The following is a 22337-nucleotide window of genomic DNA, read 5'->3' as shown; positions in this document are numbered from 1 at the left end:
CTGCTGTCTCCATCGCCACACTCTGCTGCCATGTGCCACTTTCAGGTCTCTTCACACTGCTGGTGTGTTAAATTTTTTGACATAGGGTGCAGGCAGATTACGGGCCTCACATAGCTGCTGCCAGGCCCCTAATCTGCCATGGGCCCCTATATACCGCCTCCTCATGCTGCTGCCAAGTCTAGAGTCTGTCATGGGTCCCTGTACGGCCTCCCATTGCTGCTGTCTCCATCGCCACACTCTGCTGCCATGTGCCACTTTCAGGTCTCCTCACACTGCTGGTATGTAGAATTTTTTGACATAGGGTGCTGGCAGATTATGGGCCTCCTATAGCTGCTGCCAGGCCCCTAATCTGCCATAGGCCCCTATATACCGCTTCCTCATGCTGCTGCCAGGTCCAGAGTCTCTCATGGGTCCCTGTACGGCCTCCCATTGCTGCTGTCTCCATCGCCACACTCTGCCATGTGCCACTTTCAGGTCTCCTCACACACTGCTGGTGTGTTACATTTTTTGACATAGGGTGCAGGCAGATTACGGGCCTCACATAGCTGCTGCCAGGCCCCTAATCTGCCATGGGCCCCTATATACCGCCTCCTCATGCTGCTGCCAAGTCCAGAGTCTGTCATGGGTCCCTGTATGGCCTCCCATTGCTGCTGTCTCCATCGCCACACTCTGCTGCCATGTGCCACTTTCAGGTCTCTTCACACTGCTGGTGTGTTAAATTTTTTGACATAGGGTGCAGGCAGATTACGGGCCTCACATAGCTGCTGCCAGGCCCCTAATCTGCCATGGGCCCCTATATACCGCCTCCTCATGCTGCTGCCAAGTCCAGAGTCTCTCATGGGTCCCTGTACGGCCTCCCATTGCTGCTGTCTCCATCGCCACACTCTGCTGCCATGTGCCACTTTCAGGTCTCTTCACACTGCTGGTGTGTTAAATTTTTTGACATAGGGTGCAGGCAGATTACGGGCCTCACATAGCTGCTGCCAGACATGTAATCTGCCATGGGCCCCCGTACCGACTCCTCATGCTGTGACGTTGCAACAAGGTGGAATTCAACCCTACATATGTTAGACCGCCTTTACGAACAGCTAAAGGCCATCACAGATTTCCTGATGTTAAAAGCGGATAAAGGTACTCCCTGTGTAACTTAGATGTCAGCCATTGGCAGCTCATGTGTGACACCTGCGCTTGCTCAGGCCCTTTGAGGAGGCCACGCTATTCGTGAGTCGGCAGGACTATGGGATGAATGAGGTCAAATCGGCCATGGGCCCCCGTACCGCCTGTTCACGCTGATGCTGGTCCCACAGTGTGACCTGGGTCCCTGTACGGCCTTCCATTGCTTCCACTCTGCCATGTGCCACTTTGAAATCTCCTCACACTCCTGCGGTTGTCCATTTTGTCATAGGTTGCTGGCAGATTACAGGCCTTCCATAGGTGCCACCAAGCCCCATATCGGCCATGGGCCCCCGTACCGCCTGGTCACGCTGCTGCTGGGCCCATAGTGTGACCTGGGTCCCTGTACCGCCTCCCATTGCTCCCACTCTGCCATGTGCCACTTTCAGGTCTCCTCACGCTCCTGCTGGTTTCCATTTTGTCATAGGTTGCTGTATGGCCTCCCATTGCTGCTGCCTCCACCGCCACACTGTGGCTCCAAACACTGGTTTTGGCCCCGTGACTGGCCAAAGGAGTGAAGTGTGCAGTGATTCTAAGATCGACGGCACTCATCTGCATGTCATACTGACAGACAGTATTATTTCTCTTCCCCAGCAGACTCCAAGGGCATTTAAATTAAAGGTACAGTGTTCTGCACTAATATTAAGTCTCTCTGAAGCCTAGAAACACCCTTTTTTAAGTTAAATTCACAGCGAATTTATTCGACTCGAATCGAATATTGTCCACGAATTCGCCGAATCAGTCGAATCGAATTTTTCATTTCTTCGCTCATCTCTAAATATATGCAAAAGTGAAGTTTTGGTTTGCAAAAGTTTGACCTATTTCTCTAATACCATATGTAGCAGATTTGTTTAATATAACAATACACTGAACTTTTATTCACAAATTACTTTAACAGAGACCCCAACTATAAAACAGGAAGTTCCAGCAAGGCCAAAAGAAGGTAAACTATTTCACAAATAATTGTCTATAAAATTGGGTCATTATATATGCTATGAGACTGAAAGTATATAATACTTTATGTAATTGTATACCTTTTTTAGAGAAAAAAGAGAAAAAACATGAAAAGGAGGCCAGGGAACCAAAAAAAGGTAGCTTTCACAATGTTATATGATGTTTTCATGCATTATTTAAAGGAATCTAAAAATATTTAAAACAAACACTGATCCCTAGAAAATCATAACCCCACCATAATGATGTATATGAAATTGTAAGTGGGTGACTCCAGCCCAAGGAAGTCACAGTAGGTTTTATATATATATATATATATATATATATATATATATATATATATATATATATGTAATAAATTACATGTCCATTTCCTATTTAGCTACATATCAGGTGCCTGTATGAAGTAGTAATTTGCCAATGTGATCTCAATGCAGTGCACAGATGGAGTAAAAATTGTAGCAGACTACAAAATGTCAAAATTACAGTATAAGCCAGAAAATACCCATTGGTGCAATATACTGTATAAATAATTTCTTTATAATCTGTTGAAGTTACATGTCTTAGGCTGTTGTGCATCACAGATTTCACTGGTGAGATACTCAATATCAGTCAACTGGCTCTTAGGTACCATTTGCCACATATATACAGTACTATGCATTATATGGTTGAACACATGACCAGATTTATAACAAGCATCTAAGTGCATATACCACATTTTGGATGTCATGTTGAGGCTTATACTGCCTTTGTGTGGTGATTATTTTTAGATTGGGTATCTTATCTTTTTTAATAAGCTGGCAATTGATGTCATTTGCCCACAATGTAAACCATATAATTTTCTTTGTAAATGTTAGGGTTGAGCAGGATTTGATAGTTGAAAACTAAGAGTAGATTTTTTTAGTCTAAAATCAATTCTGCTCAGACAAGACAGCCATTAGTACATTGAGAGAAAGACAGGATTTGGTTATTAGAAATACTGATATGAGGGGGTGTAGTTGTGGTCATTAATGCCCAAAATTATGAGTCTAGGGCAATGCAGCAATTGAAAGACACAGAAGTATATAGGACACTGGAAGATGACTCAATGACACCCTTTAAAAAACATTACTTCTCATTATTGCTTATGGTGAGAGCCTAATGGTCTTTAGTAAAAAGGATTACCTTACTGCAGGGGTTTCCAAACTTTTCAAACAAAGGGCTAGTTTACTGTCCTTTAGACTTTTGGGGGACCGGATTGTGGCCAATTGGAGTAGAAAATGTCCTGGGCCCATCATCAGTGAGAATAAACATAGTCTCAGGGTTGGTGGTCAGTAGAATTAGAAATAGTGCCCTCATTGGTGTCAATGGGAGAAATAGTGCTCCATCATGGGTGCCAATTGGAATAATAGTGCCCCATCATTGGTGTCAATGGGAGGAATAGTGCCCCATCATTGGTGTCAGTGGGAAAAATAGTGCCCCGTTTTTGGTGTCAATGGGAAAAATAGTGCCCCATCATTGGTGTCAACGGGAGGAATAGTACCCCATCACTGGAGTCAATGGGATAAATATTGTCCCATCATTGGTGTCAGTGGGATGAATAGTACCCCATCATTGGAGTCAGTGAGAGGAATAGTGCCCCATTGTTGGTGTCAGTGGGAGGGATAGTGCCCCGTTGTTGATGTCAGTGGAAGGAATAGTGCCTCATTGAGAGGAATGGGCAGATCAAGGCTAGCAAAGGGCTGCATCAGGCCCTTGAGCCGCAATTTGAAGACCCCTGCCTTAATGAATAAATACCTTAATGTGAGCTCACCAATAATCCTTTTTTTCATAATTTACCAAAAGTCATAAATCAGGTTTTCCCCCTGGAGGATGACCCATAAAAGCAAGTATCGGTTCTTTCTTTTACATTTATATCAGTATAGTTCCTTCTAACCCATAATTATTTTATGTTTAATGGCAGTCATTATTTGCAAAGGAGAGGAGCCCTTATGGGACCAAAATTTCCTTCCTCTCTTGCAAATGTATATGTGGGATGATGAAAGGAATTCTATGTATCCAAAATTATAATCACTTTTGTTCAACATCTGATGGAATAGCAGGTACATAGATGACCTGTTGGTGTGGGAGGGGGATAGTGAGAGCTTGAACACAAACAAATGTATTGTACAATTTACTTGCAGCTGAGATGCTGCTGCAAGGTTTGATTGATTCCCAAGACATACTACTGAAAAAATGGTGGCATTTTGACATTTTGGAAGTTGTGTGCCAAATACTATCCTGCCACCAGCTGTCACCCCTCCTACTCCATCAAAGCCATTCCATTAAGAAAATTTAACAGAGCACACAAAAAGCTGCTCATTTCAGATGAGTCAATATGCCACTAAAAAGAGAGCAGGTGAGAGGGAAAGGGAAACATTCTTTTGTGAAGTAACTGGCAAGAGAAGACAAATGTGAAAGAGAAAGAAGGGTTCATTTTGTCACTATCTACAGTGTGGAATATGCACAGATTATAGAAATTGTAATATACCCATATTATTGCATTTATACAGGATAAATGTTGATTGTCTATTACAAAAGCATTAACTTTCATTACTATCTCTAAGTTTGTGCAACCGTACTGAAGAGGAAGGATCATTTTTTTAAAAACTAAAAGTTCCTATGTGTGGATGTAAAAGTGTTGCTAGTATTACAATATACAATACATCAAAAAATGTAAAAGGTGAGGTCTGTGGTCATGGAACAGACCTTTCCCATTTAATAGTATATTAATTGCAACATAATTACAGGACCTGTAATGTACAATATATAGCATGGACAATAAGGCCATTATGGATTCCTATAGATGAACATAATAGGAATAGACTGAATGCAAAGGCTTTGAGTTGATACCAGCAAGCATTTTCAAGAGATGCATTTGGGTGGGATGTATATTTCTTTTCCTTTCATGCTATAAAGAAGGCTATTCTGGAAAAGAGAAGGGGTGACCTACATGGTAAGCTATTGTAGCCGGAGGTATATTGGATACACAGGCTCACACTGGGATTTGAGTCTGTTTTTGAAATAATTATTTGAATTGTGTTTTTTTGTGGGCAACCACAATAGAGTTTTTACTTTTTATGAATGATCATAATGCCCTTTTGTGACTATGAGCAACCACATTTTTTATTTGTATTTATTTTTTGTTTGGTTGCTATGGGCAACCACAATCATGGGTTTTGTTCTGTCTTGAGAAATCATAATGTTTTTATGTTGCTATAAGAAATCACAATGTTTATTTTTTTGGTTGCTATTTACAACCACAATTGGGTTTTTTCTTTGCTATGGTGACTTCTGCGCACTATGCACTTCAGCATGCATTGACCCCGCTCTGTCATTTTATGTGGCCTATCGCTTCGTGGCTGAGTTGCTGTTGTTCACAGTTGCTTCCACTTTGTTATAATGCCACTAACAGTCGACTGTGGAATATTTAGTAACAAGGAGATTTCACCCATTCTTTCAAAAATGTTTGTAGAAGCAGTCTGTATGTCTAGGTGCTTGATTTTATATACCTGTGGCCATGGAGGTGATTGAAACACCTGAATCCAATAATTTGAAGGGATCCCAATACGTTTGGCAATATAGTGTGTATATACTGTGTGTGTATATTTATATATATATATTTATTATTATTTTTTTAAATTTCACTTGTATCAAATAACTTTTACAGAGAGTCCGATTATAAAAAGGGAGGTCCCAGTAAAGCCAAAGGAAGGTAAACTATATTACAAAGAAACAGCTGCCTAAGAAAACAGACATTATATATACAACCAGACTATGATTTAAATTCACGTTGTATTTATATATTGCTTTTAAGACCAAAAAGAAGAAAAGCATGAAAAGGAGTCCAAAGAGCCAAAGAAAGGTAGATTTTACAATATTGCTTCATGTTTCTGTCTATTTTATATATTGTAACATAGTGAATATAATAATAATCTGTGCTGAGGAATTTTGTTTCTATTGTATTTTTATAAAATCTATTGTCACCTTTTATGTCATACATATCAATTATTTATTTACAGAAACCCCAGTTAAAAAGCAAGACAAGCCATCAGAACCTAAGAAAGGTAAACATAGTGCCTTCTCTCTTGTTGAATTCAAGAAGTTACGTATGTAGGGTTGAGGAACACTTATGTGTAAATTATATTGTAATTAAAACAAGGGCATTATACAGTATAAAGAGTGAGACTGCAAAAAATCAAAGGAACTGAACATTACATTAATGTTTTCTAGAGAAGATAGAGGAAAGACCAGAAAAGGAGACCAAAGTGCCAAAAAAGGAAGATAAAGCTATGATTTTATTTCAGTGTTTCTCATATTTTGAGGAAGGCTAGTAAGAACAGGAAGGGACACTAATACATAAAACTGAAGATGAATTAACAATTAACTGTTGTGTTATATATTTTTGTTACTATTTGTTTATTAGAACTACTTGAAAACTAGTAAAAAAAGTTTAATTAGCAGCAAGACAGGGGCAAGTGATAACTTTGCCACATGCTTCATATATTTTACTTAATATAATTCCTTTTGTACTGATAAACTCTGTTCATACCGAGTTTTCAAAGACACAATTGTCACATCTGATTTTTGCAATATGAATGTATTTTTAGAGATCCCCCAGAAAAAACAAGAGAAACCAGCAGAACTTAAAAAAGGTAAATTTGCACAATTTCCAACTTGGAACCATTACTGCAAAGAAATAAATACCTGAATTTTGTTATATTTTGTTTAATGTATATTTTCATAAACATTCGCACTATATAAAGCAGGCATAAAAAATGATATTACATGGAATAGTTTATCATATGTGCAACTCTCCTATGCCCCAAAGAGTTGTGGGTTTGTGACCTATGAAAAATCATGACAGGCCACACATATTGCATATTTGATTGTGGTTATTTCATTGAGCTGACTGTGACAGTGACTGTGACTGAAAAAACAGACATGTTGAGGGCACAGGCTGTACTGCAAAACAATTAGAAACACAGGCTCCTTGGTACAATTAACTTTTACATATTACAGATGAAATTACTATATCCAAAGGAGATACAGGAAATCGAGAGGGCACTAATCTTTATATCTTAAATGTGAAAAAAATCTGTGCTCAGGTGAAAAAATTATCAAGAAAGCAGCCAACACAAAGGATATGATACAATCCTCAACAAATGTGAAAAACTAAATGTGCAGCATTAAAGTGACAATAGATAATGCACACAATATTACTCCAATGATAATACATATCATAAAAATAGTCCCATACTCTGAGTCCATAAACAATGTCCCACACCAATAGGCATGAATCAAATGAAAATCCAAAATAAAGAAAATAGGTGCAGTTGGGAAGTAAGGACCTTCCACGCTAAATCATCCACCAGTCAGAGGGAAGAAGTAGCTTTCACCAGAAACCACGATGTATACCAGCATACCTCACCAGATAATAGGACCTCCTATACAAAGATTGTCATATGCGCTTGTTAAGGTTCCACACCTGTATGCCATAAGATCACATAGGTGATTTTTCTTTTACTCCATTCCAAAAAAGAACTCCAAACAATCATATATAGAAAGAAAAACCCTCATAATGCAGTAAGAGCAAATTCAGAATTTTAATATAAGGATTAAAAACACTCACATTCCAAAGGAATATCAAAGGCAGTACATAAATCCACGTGTCAAAAGCATCCAATCCTCCTTCCACTTCCAGCAATAGCTCACTTCCAGGTATTGGTTAGTGTAATGGTGTCACGTCCTCTGGCTCTACACCTTTCATGATAACAGACATTATTGGGGGAGTGGCCTTGTCTGTGACAATAATTAAAGAACTCTTCCAGGCATCAAGTAAAATCAATCCACCAACTGCTGACGCTATCCAGGAAATTATGCACTGTAGCGCTGCACATGTAGATTTTCTCATAATCTTTATATCTAAAATAGTTTTTAAGGGTTCATAAAAGGCCAATGAGGCATTTCTGTGTCTATTTCTTCAGTACTGGTTAACAAGCATAATTATTGCACAAATTATTATAAACCTTTTCTATGTGCCTTCCTCACACTTCAAATCCTACCCCACATTCCCAAAAACATATAAAATCAAAACCAATACTGTCCACAGTCCAAAGTGTCCACACTATCCAATCTTCCAACTGTGATTGATGTCCAAATCGTCACTCCAATCCAAGGTACCTCAAACAAAATTTAAACTGAATATAGTGCATTAACGTTTAATAATAATATTCCATGATGTCATGCACAAACACTAGTGAAGAATGTAACCGCCAAAAAAAAAAAAATAAATTATATATATATATATTTATGATATATAATTATAATTCTATAATATTAAGATCAAATGTGAAATTCAAAATCCACACACTTCAACTCGTGATATAGTGAATTAATCACTTTGAAATTAAACAAACCAAACATATGCAACCAGTGACATAGTGCACTAAACCAAATGGGTGCCACCACTGTGTGTTAGGATAACATACTATTACCCTAATTCAATTTGTACAGGCGTTTCAAACTTTTCCACATGTCAGATGGCTTTCCTCTTTAGGGGAGAATACACTGGGATCTCCCCGTTCCTCACAAGACAGAGAAGAGAAACTCAGTGGAGTAGATGGAAAAAGATTTAATCATTAAATAACTGCTTACATATAAGGTAAAAACCGTCCATCCTATTCAAGACCACATCCAAGATGGCTGCGATGCTCCTTCCGGTTTGCGTCTGACGTCACGACCCTGGCACGTTTCGTCACTTCCAACTTTTTCTTAAGGGATCAGGGATTTTGATTTGTATTGTACAATTTAGACTGGTATATATTAAAGTCATAAATATAATGATCTTTGCAGTCAAAAGGCATGATTGCCAAATGATTTTTTTAAAAAGGTCTATTACAAAAACACGTGGAATTATTTTAAATCTGCATATGTGTTTGCACACCATCTTTACCATCCTTGCCTTGGCAAAACCATAGCCTATCTGCAAGGAAGGTGTATTTTGGATAATCAGCCCTTCCTAGAAACTGGTCAGCCAAGGAATGTATGCAGAGATTGTATATTGGCTATAATAATGCCACTGCTTTTTTATATGACTATAGTTAGCTGGATTGGGCAATGCAAAATTGTGTATTTTTTTTCAATCTCAGCGGGCTAAGGGAAGATGGGTATTATGCACTGCTGGTGGGGTGCTAAGGTGGTTCTGTAACAGAGGATCGCAAACAAGGGCGCAAAGGAGCTACATAGTCCAGTGATACCTTCATTAAAATAGTACACATTAAAACAGACTGTACGTATTGCACTCACAAATGTCAGCCTCAGTGTGATGTGTTTAGTATAAAGCCTATGCAGCCACCACTATGAGCAGGAAAATGGATCACGTTGCAGACACTCCAGAAATCTCCTATAAAAATCAGACACTGCCACATGGGGATAACTGTATATCACTCTCACTCCTGTCGGTTTGCGAGGTACCCTGAGAAACGCATTTTCAGAGAAACTATTTTAGTATTTATTATTTTAATAAATGTATCACTGCACTATGTATCTCTTTGCACCCCTGGTAACCCTCCACTATTACAAAATGTCACAGCTTTCTTGTGTTTAAAACACAGTTATACCACCAGGGTGATTGTAACCAGGGATTTTTTTTTCAGAGAATTGGTGAAAGTACTCCTCCCTTCAACGCCACCCCTTGCTTCTGCTCCCTACTCACCTCTGAGAACTGCCCCTTGGTTCCACCCCCTACCCACCTCCCATTACTGCTCCTTTTAGAGAATATAGAGCCAAGTTTCATTTTGTAGTACTAAGTAATTGTAATGAATATGTTGATAACAAGAAAGGCAGTAAAACGGATCCCCTGCAGCCAAGAAAAAAAGACCCTCCCCAGCAACAATAGACCCCCCGCAACATAAAACCTCCCAGCAGCCAGCAGAAATAGACCCCTCCCTCAACAGTAGATCCCTTCCAACAAAAATAGAGGTGTATGAACTCTGTTCCCTGTTTTCCCACTAAAAAAACAGTGATCGTAATGGATATGCTGTGATGAAAAGACAGTAGATACACAATATGATGTGATATGCAGCACCTCTATACTTTGTTGCATTTGTGTTTTATTTTTTATAGATATTTCATATACTGAGAGCCAGTTCACATATATGTGGATTGGATGCAGTTTGAACTGCATCCAATCCACATGACATGTGAAATAACATTGCTTCCTATCGTGCCAGTGCATTGGCATTGTGGATTCAGTGCAGATTGACAAAGAGTCCTATGTGATTAATGAGCAGTGTGGTCTGGTGCAGGTGTGGATTACAGGCTCATTGACTTCCATTTGAATTGTTTTTGAATCGCATATGCCATGAGTTTGTGAACACAGTTTCAGGCCAGTTTTCTCTCCTGAATCTGATGTAAACCTGACCTGATCCTGATGTAAATTTTACATGAACTGCTGTGTCAATTTGCTGAGAAAACAGCTTCAATTCACACCCACATGTGTGAATCCACCATGAAAGTTTATTTCATAGCTAGAGGAACCAGTTTATAATTAGGTCACCAAACACCTGGAGTTACATTTTTGTTTCCATTTTGTCAAAGATGCATGGGCACTGGTGAACTGGAAGTACAGTACAAGTAAACTATTAGTTATTATCAATCATATGTTTCAAATTAGTATTACACACACCTCAACAATTACAAAAGGAGCACTAGTAAAACTAAAGGAAGGTAGTACCTCACATGAAGGTTAGTTTTGGAAAAGAATTTAATAGAAATAGTATAACATAATACAGAAAAACAGGTAAGGAGCAGAAAGAGCCAAGGAAGGGTAGATATTGTAATTTTATTTGACATGTTATGGCATGTAATCTAATGCACATTAGTTTGTATTTTATTTTATAGTTTATTGTTCTTTTTTAACATTACTGGCCAAAAGCACTTGAGAGTACATATTAATTTCTGACAGTTAATGTTTATCTGCGATTGTGTTTTTAAAGCTGACCTGAGGTACACGGTTGACTTGATCCATTGGGTGGTTCTAATTTTCATTCTGGTAATCATCTAATTCAAATGCCCCACTGGCTAAATCTTTGTGGTTACTAGTAGACATGTTTTCTTTTTTTGGGGGTAATTTTTTTCCATCTAGTGGCTTTGGTGGGGCTTCGGTGGTTTGGCGGGTGGTGGGGGTGGTGTGGATGGTTGTGGTGGTGGAGTAGCCTTGTTTTCTAACCATACATGATCAGCCACCACCCTTCTCTTGAACCCACTATAGGCATTGGCCTCATTCACACATACATACTTATGCATACATCCATGCAAAAGTCTGTGATTAGTTGCATGGGATGCACAGGTGTTCCATGCATCTGCATGCAGGTAGTCTCATTCATGATACAACCACTGGTCACAGTTTGACAGCCATGCAGGTGCAATAAGCTTGGCCTCACTTGGAATGCTGCCCACCTGCATTTTTCTTTCCTCATGTACCTTGTTTAGATTCTGTACCACAGAGTCCAGTTGGGAACAAAACTAAATATAACGGATATATAAAAACAAAATATCATATCAAATAAAGTGACCCATACATCCCAACCCAAATTTCACCCTCTTGGATTTCTCAGGGGATCCTGTTGCCTACCCTACTATTGCTGATTGAGATAATTGATTAGCTCACTTCAAGTCTTTTAAACTATTGTCACTGTGTCAGTGATTAAAAAATATCTCAAACATACCCCCTCATAGCAATAGAAACACAACAGGGTTTTCAAATAATTTCCTATTCAATCCAAAACTTAAACAAAAGGTTATGGCCGGATATGCTCTTTAAGTTGTCTATGTCTATGTAAAATCCCTGCTGACTAATTACCATGGCCCAGCCAGGACTCGGTGATCATTGGTAGGGTTGAGAGGGGAGAGATCTATGTGTAAACAACACAGATCTCTCTCCTGTCAGCATGGACATGCTGCTTTGTTCTCTCTGCACAGCAGAGAGATACAAAGCAGCATGTCTCCCTAGTAAAACACAACACAACACACAATGTGAAACACACACAGCACATAGTTAACCCTTTGATCACCCCAGATGTTAACCCCTTCCTGCCGAGTCATTAGTACAGTGTCAGTGCTTTTTATTAGCACTAATCACTGTATCACTGTATTAGCATCACTGGGGATGTCAGTAGCCATTAGTCAGTTCCCACTCCCAGTGTGAGAATGGCTTCTGCAGTCCCGCTATAAGTTGCTGATCACCACCATTACTAGTATAAAAAGAATGTAAATTAAAATTACAGTATATATATATACCACAATTTGTAGACATAGCTTTCAAGGAAACCAATTAATTTACACTTATAGGGATTTTTTTTAGCAAACACAGGCAGCAGAATAAATTTTGGATTAATTTTATAACATATATATATATATGTATGTGTATATATATATATATAAACTTTTTTTATTGGATATGTTTTATAGCAAAAAAGTAAAAAATATTGGGGTTTTTTTTTAAGTTGTTGTTCTTAGCGCAACAATTAGCACAAAAAAATAAAACCGCACAGGTGATCAAATATGACTGAAAGAAAGCTCTATTTGTGGGAAAAAAAAGGACATAAATTTCATTTATGTAAAGCATTGCATGACTGCGCAATTGTCAGTTAAAGTAACACAGTGCTGTGTTGCAAAAAATGGCCTGGTCAGGAAGGGTGTTAAATTCTCTTTAGGGCAAGTGGTTGAATAAAATGTGAATAGTACATTTACAGTATACACAGAAAATGCAATGTGTCATCAATATCTTATCTTTTCTGTTTTTTTGCAGAATTAGTAGGAAAAAAACATGAAGAGGTTTCCGCAGAAGTAAAGAAAGGCAAGTACATGCATATGGTTTGAATGATAACTTTCATAACAAGTACAGGCTGGTGTGTCAGACTTCACAAATAAACTTTATATCCAACAATTTGCAGTTGTTTTACATGTACACTAAGACAGATGTTTTGATGTTTGCAGTAAACTGATGTCCTAACATTAAAATAATGCATGTTTTATGGCCTAATGATTACAGAAAGTGATAGGTAACATTTCAACATTATATTGGTAACACTAAAGATAACATTTTCACTAAACACCCCTAAATTTGATACAGGTTTGAAAGTGTTAATGAAAAAAAAAAAGTTTGCTTTTTTTCTCCTCTACCCATCAGCACATTCTTACTTTTCTTTCACATCTTCAATGCTCCATACACAGATCAACTCTACCTATAGGACAACACTAATGCTTAAAGTAGAACTATAGGCAAAACTTTATTTTTTCAGTTTGGATAGAGAAAGGAGGTGCTACATTCCTGTCCAAAAATTTTTTTTTGCCATTTATGTCCCATTATGAAGACTTCCCTTCACTTCCTATCCCATAGCTAAAACAGAAAGTGAGAGGAAACCCCTGCAAATTAAGGAAATTCCTTGAGGACCCCCAGGACACCAGAACTAGTGTCGCCATTAGATTTCTCCTCTATTAATTTTCTAGGGACAACCCAAAATGTGGGATTTTCTTTTACTTTCACTTTCAATGACAATGGTAAACAGGACAAATAGAGAGGGTGAATCTCCCTAAATGGAGCACAGACAGCATTAAAAAACCTGACGTGTTCTAATGCATCTGAGATAAAAGAAAAGAGACAGCGCCATCTAAGTGCAACAATTTTGAAACATTTATTAGCATATAGTTTAACAACTCACAGAATGGAAGGAAAAAGGCACTTGTCCTATTGAGTACATCTACATCTGCTCCGTAGTTTGAATGTCAATTCTTTGGTGTGAGGCTGATGTTCTGGGTTGCGCTGGTGGCTCCCAGAATTTCCTGCAGTCATGGGTACACCAGGAAGGAGAATGCTGACATCACTTTCGGTCACGTAGGTCACATGGATTGCGGGGGATGGCGTGCGTTCAGAGCATGCGTGCTCCCTCTTCAGGCCTCTTCTAATCCATCTACACTTTATTCAAAACTAGAAAAAAAGTTTTGCCCTTTAGTTATACTTTAACAATTGGACCTGCACTCACATGGAATGAGTCACAAGTTCCTCTACACAAATCCTGAGTACCGAGAAAGATAGCTAAACTTGTTGTTATTTTCCTTTATGACCAAAATAAGGTTTAAATATAGCATCCATTAACAATTTGCAGTTATTTAAGAAAACGGAGAAGGGGGTTCTTTTTAATTTATCACTGTACGGTTTAACAAATTCTACCATCATATAGCAAAGCATTTTTGAGCTCATCTATGTTTCTGTGTATCAAACATGTTATCAGAGAATTTAAATATTTCCATGATCAGTAATGATTCTTTAGGAAGTTATATTTCAGAACTGACTTTTGCTTTCTCTAAACTTTCTCTAAACAATAACTGTAAGATAAGAATTAAAAAGTAGAGAGTAGGAAGATATAAAAATGAGTACTGGGTAGAAAAATACTTTATAAATTATTTATTTTGAAGAGCCCTCACTGAGAAAATTGGAACAGCCAGCACAGGCAAAGAAAGGTAACAATATAAAGAAACAAATGTTGAAAACAAAACATAACTAGCATCCTACTGGGCAGAATGATTAAAGAGAAAAATAAGAATTCATAATACAAACATTAGTCTCCTAGGTTTTCAGTTATCTATTATATTGTTTTACATTAGCCGTTGTTTAAGTGACCCTGTCAGCTGACAAAACAAATCAAGGAAAAAAGGTTAGAAAATAAGAGTTATTTTAATCACCTCTCTGGTGGCTTGTGTGTCATAACTTTTTCTCTGTTCTGTGCTCTAGCATTACAGTGTTCATAGGTCTCTCCATCTTTTGAAATTTGTGGAGTGTTAGATGACTGCTTTCCCTTCTGTTTTCCACTCTATTTGTTGTTCATCATTTCTCTGATGCCTACATCACTGATGAGCCCTTTAGTGATGTAGGGGTAAGAGGAAAGAACCAAGGCACCCATTCAGGGCTAGGAAGTGTAAAATGCTGAAGAACATGGGTGAGGCTGCAGAACTGTAACAGAAAAAAGATACAACACACAGGCCACCAGAGAAATGAGTACAGCAATTTTTACTTTACAGGATTTACTTTTTAGGCTGACAGAGTTGCTTTAAATTTTGAGATTTAGATAAAGGAAGATGAAATGGTGTGGGCAGTTAAATATGTATTTATGTCTGTTTCAGCCCTTCATTGCAAAAAACTGCTTCTAGCTCATTTGTATGACTGTCATTTAAAATTTAGAGAAGGATACATTGATTTGAAATATGCTTCTGATGGCCTAAATATTTTATATTGTAGAAAAAACAGAAAAAAAGAAAGATCAGATAACTAGAGAACTAAAGAAAGTAATACATGGACTTCTTTAAACTGTGCTTAGAGAAATTTTAGATTGTCAGTCTGGCTTGTACCTGCCAGTATGAAGGAAAGATTTCCACATGATGCAGAAGTCTGCTGGAAATGGGATACACACCAGGGGTTTGGTGCTGTATACCCCCCCCCCCCAAAAAAAAATCTAAACTTCAGCTTTCGGAAGCATAATCTAGCATTGTTTAATTAAATGCTCACAATCTTACTCTTCACCTTGAAAATATTTAACTCCTTTAGTAAAGTTTTCACAAACACACAACTCACAGGACTGAGAGAAAAGCTATCCTGCAGCTAATGGTCTCCGTTGTGTCATTACAATTTAGAGCACAACATATACTGTATTTGAAAGAAAATAAATGAATAAAAATGACAATTTTTTCCGAAAACTTCAGCTTTCGGAAGCATAATCTAGCATTGTTTAATTAAATGCTCACAATCTTACTCTTCACTTTGAAAATATTTAACTCCTTTAGTAAAGTTTTCACAAACACACAACTCACAGGACTGAGAGAAAGGCTATCCTGCAGCTAATGGTCTCCGTTGTGTCATTACAATTTAGAGCACAACATATACTGTATTTGAAAGAAAATAAATCAATAAAAATGACCATTTTTGTATTACACATTTATGTTTACACTAGCCCTTTTTTTGGTTGAGATGCAAAAGTAAAAACAAGAGCTAGTATAACCAGAGAAAACAGAAAGGTTTGCTGTGTGACAAAATGAAGTTAAAACAGTAATTAAAATCTTTATTAGCAGTGTAGTGAATGTCACTAACCTTTTGCATGTTGTATAGAGCAATTCAAGTGGGTCATCAATAAGAAAGGACCTGATGTGCACCTCAGGGAATGAAAGAGAATTAACAGCTTGTTTCTGCTTTATTTTTATTTCAATCTGCCAATGTAGTTACACAGAAAAATCTAACAGTAGGACATTCAATAGCATTTTAACCTTATTTTGTGCATAAAAGTGGTAGTTTGGAAAATCAGTACAGAGACACAAGGTTTTATTCCAAATATATCTCAACTGTTTCCTAGCAGCAACTAAATTATTTGTATTCTTCGTCTGGGATGGCCAAAATAAAGCATTTCAACATTTGTATAAAATACTAATTATTGTTTGAATAATTTTCTAGAGGCACCAGTGGGAAAACCTATACAGCCATTGCCTGGACCTAAGAAAGGTGAAAACATTATATATAATGCATGTCATTCTGCTAGATGTTATTTTAAAGCTACATATCTATTATATTTTTTATTTATAATATTTAGAACAATCATTTGAAAATATTCATTCTTTCACTTAATTAATTCGACCTAAAGCCTCCATTCTGCAAATTTGATCATGTAGAACAAAAAAGGTAAATAATAAATGAAGCTTGATCATTACAATAGTAATATTAATTATTACAATAGCATTACAGTATACAGTAGATTATAATTATATACAGTGTATTGTAGTGTACTGAATATTGCTTGTGCTTTCCTTGTACCTTCTTCCTTAACATGTATTTTTAGAGACCTCTATGAAAAACAAGAAATAGCTAGCAGAACAAAAAGATAACTTTTGTGAAAACTAACCAACATGATTAGAGAAGGACTTGAACTCAGAAATGCTGTGCCAAAAATCAGTCAAAAGCCCTCAATATTAAATAAAAATGCCACACTTTTTACTTTTTATGTATGACATATCTAATATCAGGATATTGTGTTGGAAGCTTCCCTAAGTTCACATTTTCGCCTATAAAAAATCCTCATTATTGCCTGTGGTCTCCATCTATTATCCCATAAATATCAATTCATGAAAAGAATAGGGGAATGAGAACCTTAGGGTTCTGTTCACACAGTCCTCAGTCATGTTCCAAACAAAAGCTGATAGAAGCTAGAAGGCAGAGCACTCTGTATAAACAGAGTTATAAACAGTGCTCTGCCTTCCAGCTTTTGACCACTTCTATCTGGAGTGTAACATATTCAGAGGGTTGTGTGGAAAGGACCCTAAGGATGTCACTCCCTCAGGGGTGGACTGACCATTTGGAAACTCGGGCACTGCCCGAGGGCCCGGGGTCAGTAGAGGGCCCCATGTGATGCCCTTGGTACCTTTTTCATAGGCTTTTTTGAGTTTGGGCAAGGACACAGGGACCCCATGATCCCCTATTGCCCGGGGGCCCCATGAGTTGTCAGTCCGGCCCTGCACTCCCCCATTCTTTCAACAAACTTTTTTTATGGGATATTAGGCGGTATTTGCAATTTTTCTATTTCCTTTTTACTGGTTTGTTGATACTGCATGGTTTCATCTGACGGTTCATAGAACCACAATGCTTCTGTACACTTATACCTTGAAATTAGTGTGCCAGATTACTGTGCTTTTTGTATCCATGTGGTCTTCAATCAGCTAAATCGTTGTCATGCCTTGTTTTGTAATCATCTTGGTACAGGCAGAACTTTGCTTGGGACTTTAGCAAAGGGAACAGTGAGCAACACAGCAGTAATATCACTCTATCACTACAAATCTCTTGTACAGATAGCAGTGTGTTAGATACACACTCCAGATATACTGTACATCTGTGAGTCTGTAGACATAAGAGTGCTACTTATAGATGTTATCTATAACATAGTTCAGTTCCACTTTAAGACATCAAGAAAACCTTTATTGAAATATATTTACTGTATAGGATATATGTGGGTGTCATTGCTGACTTGCACTTCCCAAATTGCTAGATCTTTTGTTCATTTAAATCGGGATTTGACCCAGGAAACCTTATCCTTTTAATAGTGTAATACAAGATAATAGAGCCCTGATAGTGGGCATCTTGCAGTTGCATTTACCAACGTCCAACTTTATCCATTGCCTGGTGCCTCTAGGAACCATTTTCCCCAACTCCTAGGCCCTGCCCCCGGCTGTAATAAATGTAATTCAGTAATTACAAGTAATGTCCAGAGTATTTCTATTTAACTCCTCTAGGGCTAAAGGAACAGAGTGGGATTAGGCACCCTTTACATGTTCGGAACTATTTTGCTGCTTCTAAACAGGAATATTGTACTGAATTATTTTTTTTAATTCCTTTGTCATATTGAGCTATGCTAAAGAATCTCTGTTAGACAGTCACACTTTAGTTTTTATGCATAGAGGATTTTAGTGGCTTCAAGATTTGAGTGTCAGTGACCCAGAACAAATATGCAGATAAGGTGTTGCTGGCTTTCCTGAACTTTGTTCATGTTCCAGGACAGTGCCCCAGGTATTATTGAAGCAAACCAAGCAACTAGATCTAGGTCAGAAATGGCAGCCTCCCCATTTCTTTCAGGACAGGGTTTCTTGCAGACTTTAGCACAGGACAGCAAATTAGAACTTTCTTACATAATGAAACAATGTTTTTCTAATGCTTAGCCAGTTCAAAACAACATTACAGCAACATTACTAAATATGTTTGGGGAACATAGCATTTTATTATCTTTCTCTTTGTAGAGAAACCAGACAAAAAAATGGAAAAGATATCTACTGAAATAAAGAAAGGTAAAGACATAATGATATTACAACTCTAGTTATTTTTATTATTATATCTTTAATATTTAAAATTATGTGCCTCAGTATGTGGTGAACAAACAAGTAAAAAAATAATGTAAGGACTCCCAAAGAGCATTATCCTGATTATCCCATAAAGCATTATCCTGATTAAGTCTCCTTTTCCCCATGGAGACCAATGTATAATCAGGTCGCTAGAATCAGAAGCTGGTATGAGGCTGCAAAGCTCTATGTAAAACACATTCACAATACAATTACAATTTCAGATTATATTCTGTAGGAGTTTCCTTTAAATCAAATTGTTTTTTTTTGTCAAACAAATTAAGTTGGTAAAATCTTGTTCATATGCACAATCCACACAAGATGTGCAGTGAGCTAGTAAAGGGGTTTTTAGGATCCCTCAGAGTTCACTTAAGGTGCCCATACTTCATATAAGAGCGTGGGCTCCCCATCACTCCCTTGTTGATGTTAGGTCATAAAGTGACCAGGATCTAGTGAGGATCTTTTATTACAAAACCCGAATATGGGATTATGGTATATACAGTCATGGCCGAAATTGTTGGCACCCTTGATATTTTTCCTGAAAATCAAGTATTTCACACAAAAAAGGTATTGCATTAACACATGTTTTGCTATACACATGTTTATTCCCTTTGTATGTATTGGAACAAATATAAAACAGAGGCAGAAAAGCAAATATGACATAATGTCACACAAAACCCCAAAAATGGGCTGGACAAAAGTATTGGCACCCTTAACTTAATATTTGGTTGCACACCCTTTGGAAAACATAACTGAAATCAGTCGCTTCCTATAACCATCAATAAGCTTCTGACACCTCTCACCCGGAATTTTGGACCACTCTTCCTTTGCAAACAGCTCCAGGTCTCTCTTATTGGAAGGACACCTTTTCCCAACAGCAATTTTAAGATCTCTCCACAGGTGTTCAATGGGATTTAGATCTGGGCTCATTGCTGGCCACTTCAGAACTCTCCAGCGCTTCTTTGCCATCCATTTCTGAGTGCTTTTTGACGTATGTTTGGGGTCATTGTCCTGCTGGAAGACCCAGGATCTTGGACGCAAACCCAGCTTTCTGACACTGGGCCCTACAGTGCGACCCAAAATCCTTTGGTAATCCTCAGATTTCATGATGCCTTGCACACAGTCAAGGCACCCAGTGCCAGAGGCAGCAAAACAACCCCAAAACATCATTGAACCTCCACCATATTTTACCGTAGGTACTGTGTTTTGTTCTTTGTAGGCCTCATTCCGTTTTCGGTAAACAGTAGAATGATGTGCTTTACCGAAAAGCTCTATCTTGGTCTCATCTGTCCACAAGACGTTTTCCCAGAAGGCTTTTGGCTTACTCAAGTACATTTTGGCAAACTGTAGTCTTGCTTTTTTATGTCTCTGTGTCAGCAGTGGGGTCCTCCTGGGTCTCCTGCCATAGCGTTTCATTTCATTTAAATGTCGACGGATAGTTCGCGCTGACACTGATGCTCCCTGAGCCTGCAGGACAGCTTGAATGTCTTTGGAACATGTTTGGGGCTGCTTATCCACCATCCGGACTATTCTGCGTTGCAATCTTTCATCAATTTTCCTCATCCGTCCACGACCAGGGAGATTAGCTACAGTGCCATGGGTTGCAAACTTCTTGATAATGTTGCGCACTGTGGACAAAGGCAAATCTAGTTCTCTGGAGATGGACTTGTAACCTTGAGATTGTTGATATTTTGCCACAATTTTGGTTCTCAGGTCCTCAGACAGTTCTCGTCTCCTCTTTCTGTTGTCCATGCTTAGTGTGGCACAGACAGACACACAATGCAAAGGTTAAGTGAACGTCTCTCCTTTTTATCTGCTTTCAGGTGTGATTTCTATATTGCCCACACCTGTTACTTGCCCCAGGTGAGTTTACAGGAGCATCACATGCTTGTAACATTCTTATTTATCCGCAGTTGTGAAAGGGTGCCAATACTTTTGTCCAGCCCATTTTTGGAGGTTTGTGTGACATTATGTCGAATTTGCTTTCTTTCCTCCCTTTTTTTGTTTTGTCCCAATACACACAAAGGGAATAAACATGTGTATAGCAAAACATGTGTTAATGCAATACGTTTCGTGAGAAATACATGATTTCCTGGAGAAATATCAAGGGTGCCAACAATTTCGGCCATGACTGTAATTTCCCCACCACGTGATCATGTTATCAAAATTGTAAGAGTCCCCATGTGGGTAACCCATTTGGACAAAGAAGAAAGAGCAGTTGACTGTGCTAAAACAAAAACTGAATGATAGGTGAGGTTATTAAGGCACATGTAAAAATGCCAGTGCAAACAAGTGGGATCAACAGTGGCAAAATGAACAGAGGCAAAGAATAAAAATTTAGCAAACAGAACAAAGACCAAGAATTAATAAAACAAGTTAACTATGACTGGACAAGGCAAAAGCAAATAACAAGATACATACACAGCCAGGGTAGCAAACAAGATACAATAATAATAAGGTACAGGTCAGGCAAGACCAAAGCATAGAGTCAAACATTCCAGGTAGGTACACAAAATGGCCACTACCCCAGTCTATAACTGGCCTTCACAGAAAGGTGCACATGGAAGGGCAACACATGTCAAACAACAAAAAAGGAAAGATTCCTAGCTCTAACTTGCCAGCCAGCCTGCAAACAAACCAAATTAAACTGCTGGGGTGTCTGATTGGCAGGGAGGCAAAATCTTAGCCAGCTTCACTGGCAAAAAAGCAATCGCACAGAGACACATACGTGGAAACATAATGAACTGCTAGTGTTGTCATTACTGGATAGTCTATACTAGTTGTACTAAAAAATACATTAATGAATGCAAAGTCACAATCATTTTTTGCATGTTAAATCTGTCTGAAGTTCAGCTTTAAATAGTTGTGCACCTTTAAATGTATAGAATAACAAGCAATTATAGAGTATATATCTCATAAAGCACCAGCAAAAAAAATCAGATAATAAGAAGTGTACGTTTATATTTTATAGAAATATATTATAGCAGTCAATTTACTAAATGATTGTTATAAAGAAAAATTAAATTAACAAAACTGTAAGTCCAGAGTCAAAGAGTTTTAGAGAGCCCTAATATGTACAGACACAGGCATGTACATAAGCTGTAAGTGTGTAAAAATGTATGAAAATGATCATGCACACCTCAATAACTAAATGATTTCACTATGCAGAGACACCAGAGAAGAAACTAGAAAAGATATCTTTGGAACCCAAAAAAGGTAATTCACACATAGTAGTTGTAAGCTGTGAAGGTGAATGTGGTAATACT

The 22337-nt window shown here is 38.0% G+C and overlaps 1 protein-coding gene across 50 annotated transcripts in view; it reads left to right on the top strand.

The window, feature by feature from the left end:
* Positions 1 to 22337, top strand: part of TRDN (triadin) — a 974263-nt gene that overhangs the window by 681408 nt on the left and 270518 nt on the right. For 47 of the 50 annotated variants that reach the window (XM_089686429.1, XM_089686384.1, XM_089686382.1 and 44 more), the window contains 10 exons: positions 2072 to 2116; positions 2217 to 2264; positions 5813 to 5857; positions 5960 to 6007; positions 6165 to 6209; positions 6753 to 6797; positions 12956 to 13003; positions 16646 to 16693; positions 18973 to 19020; positions 22240 to 22287. In XM_089686429.1, coding sequence (XP_089542555.1) covers positions 2072 to 2116; positions 2217 to 2264; positions 5813 to 5857; positions 5960 to 6007; positions 6165 to 6209; positions 6753 to 6797; positions 12956 to 13003; positions 16646 to 16693; positions 18973 to 19020; positions 22240 to 22287 — 468 coding nt within the window. The remainder of the gene's footprint in view (positions 1 to 2071; positions 2117 to 2216; positions 2265 to 5812; positions 5858 to 5959; positions 6008 to 6164; positions 6210 to 6752; positions 6798 to 12955; positions 13004 to 16645; positions 16694 to 18972; positions 19021 to 22239; positions 22288 to 22337) is intronic. The other 3 variants (XM_089686402.1, XM_089686409.1, XM_089686417.1) reach the window with 3 other exon arrangements.

This window comes from Staurois parvus, unplaced genomic scaffold, assembly GCF_062004578.1.
Source record: "Staurois parvus isolate SC_StPar_1 unplaced genomic scaffold, SC_StPar_1.0 ptg000397l, whole genome shotgun sequence".
NCBI lineage: Eukaryota > Metazoa > Chordata > Amphibia > Anura > Ranidae > Staurois > Staurois parvus.
This window is presented reverse-complemented; position numbering and strand designations above follow the sequence as displayed.